The sequence below is a fragment of the Salvia splendens genome, chromosome 15, assembly GCF_004379255.2.
Source record: "Salvia splendens isolate huo1 chromosome 15, SspV2, whole genome shotgun sequence".
In the NCBI taxonomy this organism is placed as follows: Eukaryota; Viridiplantae; Streptophyta; class Magnoliopsida; order Lamiales; family Lamiaceae; genus Salvia; species Salvia splendens.
In genome coordinates, this window is record NC_056046.1 from 13,999,762 (window position 1) to 14,010,692 (window position 10,931).

A 10,931-nucleotide genomic window follows, 5' to 3' on the forward strand; every position below is an offset into this window, starting at 1 on the left:
CCCTAATCTCGTCCAGGAGCTATCTTGTAATCAGATCTCAGTTGGCTCAAAGTTGAGCTCCTCTTCTTGTTCTTCTGTCAAGTCACAGGAACCCAGCAGAATCCTCGGGCTCTTGCCAGGTATGGTACCTTGGCAGGGCGAGGAAGTGGGGATTCAGTGGATTTCCCTTTCGCCTTCTTGGTCTTGGAAGGAGCAATTGTTTCCCATTCCTTTTCTTCTCGGCCGCGTGGCGGCGTTCCTCTGCATCACTCTCCCCTCTGCTCGGTCTGGGAGATTCTGCCTGCTCAGGTGCTGTGGCTTCTGGACCCAGCATTTCTTCTTCCGTCTGCTGGACGGTTTCATCTATCTCATCAAGCAGGCTCCGACGAGCCTGTCTCCGCGCTTCCCTGCGTTAACCGGTGAATCGGTCCTTCGGGGACATCAGTCAGATCCACTATCAAATCCAACCCGACATCGACGGGTTCTTGGACATTCTCAGCACCGAGGGCTTCTCCTTCCTTGTTCAACAATGGGGTTGCCCCTGAAAAATAAACAGGGGTCTCTATCCCTCCAAACCTTCTCCAACGTGGGTTTCTGTACCCGCAGACTTCTCAGGGGTTCCCCCTCTCTGACATCTTCCTCAGTAATTAGGGCTTCGTCGCCCCCAACCACTTCTGGGGTTTCCCCCTCCACATCTCTTTCAGCATCTAGGGCTTCGTTGCCCTCTAGAATTTCAACTCCATCAACAGGGGTTTCCCCCTCAACAAACTCCTCCAAAACAGGGGGTTCCCCCTCAACACGGCTATCAGTAACAGGGTTTCCCCCTCAGAAACACCAACCACTCTATCCTCTAAAACAGGTGTTTCACCCTCAGTGGCAGATCCTAACCTGGGTGCACTTACGGCCAACAACTCCAACCCCGCGGCCATATCTGCTTCGTCTTTGCGAGTTTCTGCAGCGGTTGGTTCTGAAACGGCGGCAGTGGGTTCTGCGACGGCCTCACGCTCAGCGGTGGTTTCTTGAACGGTCTCTGGTGGTGGTGCGGAGGATATTGCGGCGGTTGCGTACGGATTTCCCATTACAGCCGCGAATATGGCAAACGCCTCCATCGCCTTTTCTGGTCCCCCAACTTTTTTGTAGCATGTCTGCCATAACGCCGCCGCACTTGAATCGGCGGATCCTGAGGTGTTCCCGGCACTTTGCTTGTTAGCCATGGAGAATTCCTGCAGAATTTTTTTTTTTTTGACAAAGACTTGGACGGAAACTTCTTTGATTAGGGTTAGAAAAGAAACCTAGAGAGAATTTGGGATGTAGAGAGCGAGAGTAAGTAAGTAAAAATAAAGAACACGGTTATTATCGATAAGTATGGGCGAGGACGGTTTTTGCAGGCGGGTTGCAGGCATGACGCCAGCGACGTACGCCTCCCATAAGGTGTCTTTTGAAATCCGAACGGTGCCAACTCCCTCCAAAATTTTACTTCTCAATTCCCTGCCCAAGTAACTTCCTCTGCAAAATCACACTTAGAGAAAAACCATTAAACTAAAAAAAATGAAACGCCAGACTCCCCGGGTCTAGGGTATGACAGTATCAAAAACATTCCTTAAGGAGTCTAGTATTTCGAAAATATTTTTGGAAGATTATTTTTTTTCTGATTTGTTTGGGTTTTTCTTGATTTTAAAGAAAGCGATTAATATTTACATTTTATGTTCAAGTGTTCTCAAGATTCCCTAGGTCAGGACATGTTAAAACTTCTTGGATGCTGGACCTAGGAAATTCTCTAAGAACACTCACTTCCCAGACCGATTAGGCGATATCAGGGAGTGCGCGTAGTGGCATTTCGTCCACTACACACATCTCCGAATTATCCTTAAATACCTTCACCCTATGGCCATTGACAAGAAATGGAGTAGAGTTTGGAGCACTTCCCTGGATCTCTACTGCTCCATTGCACGAAGACTCACAACAGTGTATGGTCCGACCCATTTGGACTTCAGCTTACCAGGCATCAACTTGAGCCGGGATTGGAATAGGAGAACTTTCTGCCCAACTTGCAATTCCCTTGACTCGGAGGTTCTTGTCATGCCAAAGTCTTGTTTTCTCTTTGTACCACATTGCCGATTCATATGACTCCAGCCTTAGCTCCTCCAACTCCTGCAGCTGCAATTTCCTCTCTTCCTCGCAAGATTCGGGTCTCATGTTTATCTCCTTGACCGCCCAATATGCTCGTGTTCTACTCCCACGGCAAGTGACACATTTTGCCGAACACAAGCCTATATGGTGACATCCCAATAGGCGTCTTGTATGCCATCCGGTAAGCCCATAGTGCGTCTCCAAGCCTCTTACTCCAGTCTTTTCTAGACGGATTAACTGTCTTTTCCAGTATCGCCTTTATCTCTCTGTTGGATATTTCCGCCTGGCCGTTAGATTGAGGATGATAAGGTGTAGACAGTCTGTGGTGGACGCCATACTTTCTCATCAAAGCTTCAATAGTCCGGTTGCGGAAATGCGTCCCATTGTCAGATATTATAGCTCTGGGCACTCCGTACCGATTGAAGATATTAGCTCTAAGAAACTTCGATACCTCCTTAGCTTCGCAAGATGTGGTCGCCTTGGCTTCTATCCATTTCGAAACATAATCCACTGCCACTAGTATGTATGTATTCCCGTATGAAGATGGAAATGGACCCATGAAGTCCATTCCCCAAACATCGAAAATTTCACAAACGATCACCGGGACTTGCGGCATTTCATCTCTTCTGGAGATTCCCCCAGTCTGTTGACACCTCTCACAATTCTGACAAAACTCGAACGCATCCTTATGCAATGTAGGCCAGTAAAAACCACTATCTAACACCTTCCTTGCGGTCTTCCTAGGTCCAAAGTGACCTCCACAAGCTAGGGCATGGCAATGATTCAGCACATGCCTCTGTTCCCACTCCGGAATACACCTCCGGATTACTTGGTCGGCTCCCATTCGCCACAAATACGGGTCATCCCAGAAATAGTTCTTGGCCTAGCTTTTCAATTTCATCTTCTGGGCCCGGGAAATTACTTGCGAACTGGGCACCTCTCCAGTGACTAAGTAATTTGTCAGGTCTACGAACCATGGCTCGGCGTTTTGATGACATTTCCCTTTTTCGGCATACCCTGGACCTGTTAACACCATAATCTCTTCCCAGCTGATAGGTAGAGGAATTTTTTTACGTAGTACAAATGTTCATCTGGGAATGCATTCGGTATTGCTTCCTCGGTCTCCCCTTGAAATATCCTGCTCAGATGATCGGCTACTTTGTTTTCTGTTCCCTTTTTGTCTCTGACTTCCCAATCGAATTCCTGCAAAAGCAACACCCATCGGATTAATCTCGGCTTGGATTCTTTCTTTGGCAACAGGTACTTTATAGCCGCGGTGAAGACTATCACCCTCGACCCAAGCAAGTACGGGCGAAATTTCTCAAATGAGTATACTACCGCCAGCATTTCTTTTTCAGTAGTGTCATAATTTCTCTGAGCTTGATTCAACGTTTTTGAAGCATAAAAGATCACATAGCTTTTCCCATCAACTCTTTGACCTAGCACCGCTCCCACGGCATAATCGCTTGCGTCACACATAATCTCAAAGGGTAGATTCCAGTCGGGCGCTCTAATAATAGGCGCAGATACTAGCCTGTCTTTTAACAACTGAAAAGCCTTTTTGCATTCCTCATCAAAGACAAAATCAACATCGTTATGCAACAAGTGGGTGAGTGGCTGAGCAATTTTTGCGAAACTTTTATGAACCTCCTATAGAATCCTGCATGCCCTAGGAATCCTCTCACCTCCTTCTGATTCGTCGGGTAAGGCAGTTTTGAGATCACCTCAATCTTTGCCTGGTCTACCTGTATACCTCTTTCCGAGACTACGTGCCCTAGGACAATTCCCTCAGGGACCATAAAGTGGCATTTCTCGAAGTTCAAAACCAAATGTTTTTCCTGGCACCTTCTCAATACTATATCCAAACTAGCCAAACATGAGTCAAATGAATTCCCGTACACAGTGAAGTCGTCCATAAAAATCTCGATGCAGTCCTCCAAAAGATCCGAGAAGATACTCATCATACACCGCTGAAAAGTGCCTGGCGCATTGCACAGGCCAAACGGCATCCTCCTGTAAGCGTACGTGCCGAAAGGACACGTGAAAGTTGTCTTCTCCTGGTCCTCGGGATCCACATAGATTTGAAAATACCCACTATACCCGTCTAGGAAACAGAAGTATTGCTTGCCTGCTAGCCTCTCCAGCATGTGGTCAATGAAAGGTAGAGGGATATGGTCTTTCTTGGTCGCTTCATTTAACTTCCTATAATCGATGCACATCCTCCACCCAGTAACTAGTCTGGTGGGCACCAATTCATTCTTGTTGTTCTTGACCACCTGTATTCCTGACTTCTTGGGTACCATATGGACTGTACTCACCCATTCACTGTCTGGTATGGAATAAATGATTCCTAGGGAGAGTAGTTTCAATACTTCTTTCAGCACTTTCTCCCTCATGTTAGGATTCAATTTGCGTTGAGGATCTCTGCAGGCTTTTGCTCCTTCCTCCAAGCGGATGTGATGCATGCACAAATCTGGACTAATTCCTACCAGGTCAGAGAGTGTCCACCCAATAGCCTTCTTGTTTCTTCGGATTACCTTCAGCAGTCCCTCTTCTTGTCCCTCGGTCAAGCTGCTGTTGATAATCACAGGGAAAGTTTCGTTCTCCTCTAGATAAGCATACTTTAGGCCTGGTGGAAATGTTTTCAACTCTTTCTTGGGAACATCTTTTTCCTGGGGCAAGGGATTTTTCCCTGTTACTTCCGTTGTCATTCCCTTCCTCGACCCAGCAGAACCTTCCACACTCGCCACATAAGGTGTATTCCTTGACCTAGCTAGCTCCGGATTTGCACAGAATTTTAGAATTGCTTCAGCTAGCTCCTCATCTGATAACTCGCTTGTGTTCATTGCTTGATACCAACTGGCCACTTCTCTGTCAATGGCATGACTCATCCCGGAGTTCTCAATCTGTTCCTGCATTAATTCCGTCTCAAGGTATTCTTGGACCAAAGGGTTAATAACATCTATAGCATGCAAATTTTCAACGTCAAGAGGTTTCTTCATTGCCTCATCAATGCTGAATGTGTATTTCTCCCCATTATAATCAAGGAAAATTGTTCCATCAAAAACATCAATGATAGTCTTAGCGGTACGTAGGAAGGGTCTCCCTAAAAGTACTCCGTCCGACTCTGCAGACTCATTATCACTCATCTTAATCACATGGAAATCAGCAGGGTACAAGAAGTCATGTACCTTGACTATCACATTCTCAAGCACCCCTTCAGGACAGATGCATGACCTGTCCGCCAGTTGAATCACAACCCTCGTGTCTACCATGCCTACCCCCACTAATTTCTTGTATATGGAAAGTGGTAACGCATTTCTCGACGCACCCAAATCACACATAGCGTGCTCGATTCTCACATCACCAATAAAGATGGGCAAGGTGAACATACCTGGGTCATTGCATTTTGAAGGCATCTTTCTCTTCTGAATCACTGCGGAGACGTTCTCGCCTATCAGAATTTTCCCACTGGGCCTAGCCTTCCCAGCTATAAATTCCTTGATGAACTTGCTAAAGACTGGCATCTTCAGGGCCTGTAAGAATGGCAGATTGATTTCCAACTTCCCAAAAATGTCCATGAAGTCTACCGGTTCTTCCTTCTGTTTCTTGGCTTCCCCCCGACTCGGAAAGGGTTTCAGTCGCTTCCCTGCTCCGGTAGAACTTTCAGCTGATAACTCTCCAGTTTCTTTTCCCACTGCCTCATCTTCCAACTCCGGCTCTGGATCGAGGAAGAATGGTTCAGTTGATCTAGGCAAAGGTTTCTCTAAATCTCCTGTCTTATGATCATCCTTGAGCAAGGGACTTCCTCCCTCCAAGTGTCTTGGCCTAGGAATTGTATCCTCTTCTTCCCTGTCTTCCTTGGGATCTGTCACCTCCTTTGTTCTTACCACTGGCCCATCATATCCCTTCCCGGATCTCAAGGTAATCTGACTTATATTAGCTCTGTCCGGTAGCCTTACGGAGACGGGAATCTTCCCTTCATTTCCCCTCATATCACGCAAAGAAGTAGCTATCTGGGACAATTGCTTAGCCAGCATATCCATGGCTGCTTTCTGCTCCTGTTGAGCATCTTGAAGCTTGTGCACTACGTCATTGTTCGATTGCAGGTTGTTTTGCATATGTTGCTGAGAACTGACGAGGTCGTGCACCATATCATCGATACTTTTTGGTGGTTTCGGTGGCTGACTGGGTCCTGGGCCGATACTTAGAGTCGGTCCACTTGCTTGATTCTGACGGGCATTTCCTTGACCGCCTGAAGAGTTATTGTATTGATTTCCTTGGCCCTGGTAATTGTTCTGAAAATTCCTTTGATGTGGTGGTACATAAGAGTTCCCTTGACTGCTCTGATTCCTGTTTCCCCAGCTCGAGTGGTCTCCTTGGTTCCGATTAATCCAGTTGCCCTGCCCCTCTTGATTCATTCCTGACCAATTACCTTGTCTTTCGGGCTGAGGTGCAAACTACTGACTTTGTTGCGGTGCCGGCTGATTCTGTTCATTGTCAGTCCATCTGAAATTTGGATGGTTTCTCCAGGGCGCATCTCTCTGTCTCCCTGGATTCCAGTTCCCATCGGGATTCCAACTTCCCATTGCATTGACCTGGGCCTGATAATCTCCTTCCTGGGTCCCGTAATATTGTTGAATTTGATTATCTCCTGGACCAGAAGATTTCTCCTTCCCTTGTGAAGCCAGTGGAATCGTTTTTTCAATCGCGTTCAAAAGAGCCTTCTCGAGCCTATTAATCCTTGCTTCGACTTTGTCATCTTCTTGTTCTCTCACAGCATGCACCGATCCTCTTCTCACTGCATTCCTAGGGTTATCGTACGCCTTCTTAGCGTCAATCAACTTCCCTAGGATCTCTCTTGCCTCACTTCCCCTTTTTCTTGTGAAATTTCCCCCACTCGAGGAGTTCATTAAGTCCTTTGACTCGGGAGTGGCTCCTTCGTAAAACAGAGAGTAGGTCTCTGCCTCTATCATTCGGTGATTCGGGCATGCATCCAACAACCCCTTAAATCTCGACCAATACTGACTCAACGATTCATCGTAATCTTGCTTACACTCTAGTATTTCTTTCTTAAGTGCATTCGTCTTATTGGATGGGAAGAAATAATCTAAGAATTCTAACTTGAAGTCCCTCCACGTGCGGATATAATCCGGAGGCAACCTCAATAGCCACGTATTAGCTTCCCCCTTCAAGGTAAACGGAATCGCTCGTAGGCGATAATCCTCCTCTGTTGCATCATTCGGCCTCTTCTGAATACCACATAACTTACTGAATTCATTTAAGAACTCATACGGACACTCATTTCTACGCCCAGAGAACGTCGGCAAGATGCCGAGTACGTTTGTCTTGATCTCGATAGTCCTCTGGCGTGGATTCATCACTATAGCTTGAGCTGGTTCTCCATCTAAATGGGCAGTGAGAGAGCCGATTTCTGGATCCGGGTCTACCACCTGCGCCATGACTACTTCCTCTGCTTCCCCTGTTTCTGACTCTGTTTCTGATTCGGGTGGTGATTCTGGATCTTCGCGTCCTGATGACGTCCAAGATTCGTCGCTAGTAAATTCACTCGGAAACGGACCTCCCGTGGTGAACCCTGATCTGGTGGTCACAGTAGAGACTGTATCCTTAACCCGCCAATCAAACTGGCCGTGTTTCCACCCAGATGAGTTGCTCCAGTAGGTAGATCTTGAGCCTCTGCTCATAAACTGCAAACAAAAGAGAAAGAAAACAAATCAAAACTATTTACGCTACAGACTCTGAACACTAACACTAAGCACGCCATCCATCCCCGGCAACGGCGCCATTTGAAGTGGAGTCTCGCTCGACTCTAATGTCGAATGACTAGACTCAGGAGTAAGCAAGTGTGCACATTTGAGAATTAATGCAAAGCTCGGTCCAGACACAACGCTCCTTAAATCCACTGGATCACTGGGTCCAGGAACTCTAGAGAACTACAGTGTTTTTGTCGTTGGACACACTCGACTCCCCTTCAAAAATAAATCCCTCAACCCGAATACTATGAATTAGTATAGGGAAGTGGGGTCAATCCCACAGAGATGGATTCGCAAAGTAGTGCTAAGAGACTATGGAAACAAACGGCTGCTGCCACACAAAGGGGTTGAGATTTAAACTACCACTAGATCTAGGCAAGAAATGTAAACGCTAGACCTAGGACACAGAAAACTTACTGGAATCAGACATCAATACCGAAAGACACAATTAATCCCTAGACTAAGCAAACGACTACCTAATCTAGCTAAACAGTAAGCAAATAACAGTGGGGACCATATTTCCAGAAATAGCAAGTACGGTAAAAAGCTGCAGATAACCAACCCATGCTCCAACTAACTACGACATGCACCTTCGCAACTAAACTAAACTCGCAGATGAAGAAACAGAGCACACTCCTAGATTCAAACAGAATATAAAGATTTGGACGCCGGAAACTTGCTATGAATCGGAAATACATCAGATCTGCATAAACTAGGCGAAATGAAATGAAAACACGTAAGCTAGGCATAAAATTAAAACACTCCTGCTCAGAATCACTTCAGACGCTTAATCCACTCCGGATCCAAGCCATCCGAACTCAACAACCAACAAAATCAACTCCATAACTCCGATTCTCACAGATCTGCTCCGATCAACTCCAAATTCCAACAATCACAAACAACTCCACAACATCAGCAAAACAAAACCCCGATTCATCCACAAACAAACTCCATTCTTCCAGATCTCACCATTAACCTGCAATATTCCAGAAATTAACCACGAAAACAACCAACTCCAACAATCCAACTCCAGAATTCAAGTAAACACAATCAATCGACAGAAATCATCACGATCGACGTAAGCGAAAACGAAACTTGCATAAAAGTAGAGAAATATCCAGAAACAAAGAGGACCGAGCTTCGAACAGCGAAGCTCGGCGAATTCAGCAGAAACAAAAAAAACAGAAATAAATTGTTTCTTCGCCCAAAAGAAGGACGGTGTTACAACCCACAAACACTATCGGAAAGCTAAATGTGAACCCCAGCGCGAACCCGAGATCCTCCGCGAATTAGAACCAAGTATGTGAAAAGTCAACTGAGCAACAGGCTGTTCGTGAGGCCTCCACCGAGAAGGTCCCTCCAGCTTGCATGCTTCTTCCTTTTATAGATGCGGACATAGCCTTCTAGAGTCTTCGTAGAAATCCCTATTCTACCCTTCAACTCCGAGGCTTCCTCCGTCAAGCAATTTCTTTCATAATGTCCGCTCTTTCGCCAGTTTCCTAGGACTATGCAAGCGTCCTCTTCTTTTCCTGGATCTAGCGAAAACCTTCACACACCTGGCTTAAAACATGCGTTAGACCCAGTAATTTCACGAAATAAAACCCCTAGACCGATGCATGAAATTAGCCTTATCACCCATCCAAGTGCAGGGCCTCCCGGTTATTTTGTCTGGGAGAGATATGATTGGGATTGCTTTCACGGGGTCTGGAAAGACCCTTGTTTTTGTGTTGCCACTCGTTATGATTGCATTGCAGGAGGAGATGATGATGCCAATTAATCCAGGGGAAGGACCTTTTGGATTGGTTGTTTGTCGTTCTAGGGAGCTGGCTAGGCAAACTTTTGAAGTTGTAGAGCTATTTCTTGAATCTTTGAAAGAGGCTGGCTATCCAGAGCTCCGGCCTTTGCTTTGCATTGGAGGAATTGATATGAAGTTGCAACTTGATATAGTGAAAAAAGGAGTTCACATTGTGGTTGCTACTCCGGGGCGACTGAAGGATATGCTAGCAAAGAAGAAAATGAATGTAAACAACTGCAGATATCTGACATTAGATGAGGCGGATCGTTTGGTGGATCTAGGATTCGAAGATGATATTAGGGAAGTTTTTTATCACTTCAAGGGCCAAAGACAGACTCTTCTGTTTTCAGCATGTTGAATCTGATTTTGATGACGAATTAAAAGGCCTCCCCTACGAAGAGTACCACCGGCTGAAGCATCAAAAATTGAGAAAGTCGCTGAAAAATTGTATTTGGAATTGCACTCCTAGCCCCCTAGGGGACCAGATGAAAATTCGGATGCGGATGGAGATCCGGAAGAGGATTTTGGAGGTGAAGATGAGAAACATAGTAAGGTGTTGAAAGCGGAAGTTAAAAAATCGAGAGAGAGTCAATCTGAGTCGGATGTTTCTGCATCTGAATCCGATGATTCTAGGTCGAAGAAGGGTAGGAAATCTGTCTCCGGGAAGAAAAGCAGGAGATCTCCATCGTTATTTGAGAGTGGAAGCGAATCTGCATCAGAATGCCGATGAACAGGCAGGTAATTGGAGTTGGAAAGAAGGTGAAACCAAAGAGGCCAGATCGGCCCTGTTGGAGAAGGGAAAGGTGGCTGCATGCCTGACACCTCTCCTCGATCAAGTTAAGAAAAGAAAAAAGAAGTTCACGGTTTGTCCGGCCGAGAGGGAGAGGAAAAATGCGACCGAACAACTCCTCTCCAAATCTATAATAGTCGTGAAGGCCAAAGATGACCCAAAGGCGCAGCCCATATGTCGGTGGAGCCAGGAAAGATTGGTAGCAAGACAACCCGGAAAGGTAAAGCAGTCAAAGAATTATCCGGCAGAGGGGGAGAGGTTAGCCCCAACCGGATAATTATTCGAGATGATTGGAGTAGCGCATATGCCAGAGAGGAGAAGATAGCTTCAGGCAGAAATGGTTCGGAGAAGAAGAAGCAACCGAGAAAGGAGAATCTACTGCCGAAGAGTTGGCAGCCGTGAGAGGCTGCGAACTCATGTTATAATGGATTAAACGTTTGGCCTAGGGGGAGATATCAAGCCA

The 10,931-nt window shown here is 46.1% G+C and overlaps 2 protein-coding genes across 2 annotated transcripts in view; both read left to right on the forward strand.

The window, feature by feature from the left end:
* LOC121767754 (DEAD-box ATP-dependent RNA helicase 35-like) overlaps nt 1–10,004 on the forward strand; it is a 19,440-nt gene extending 9,436 nt beyond the window's left edge. Inside the window, exon 2 of the mRNA XM_042164081.1 lies at nt 9,519–10,004. The gene's annotated coding sequence lies outside the window, so the exon portion shown is untranslated. The remainder of the gene's footprint in view (nt 1–9,518) is intronic.
* Nucleotides 9,563–10,408, forward strand: LOC121766727 (DEAD-box ATP-dependent RNA helicase 35A-like). Its single transcript, XM_042162986.1, has 2 exons — nt 9,563–9,982; nt 10,148–10,408. The coding sequence occupies exons 1-2, from the start codon at nt 9,563–9,565 to the stop codon at nt 10,406–10,408; spliced, it is 681 nt and encodes a 226-aa protein (XP_042018920.1).
* The last annotated feature ends 523 nt before the right edge of the window (nt 10,409–10,931 follow it).

Excerpts from the sequence above, each read along its gene's own strand:
- LOC121766727 (XM_042162986.1), top strand. The coding sequence starts at position 9,563 with ATGATTGGGATTGCTTTCACGGGGTCTGGAAAGACCCTTGTTTTTGTG. Across the intron at positions 9,983-10,147 it reads TCGAAGATGATATTAGGGAA|CCCCCTAGGGGACCAGATGA; the intron begins GTTTTTTATCAC and ends TTGCACTCCTAG.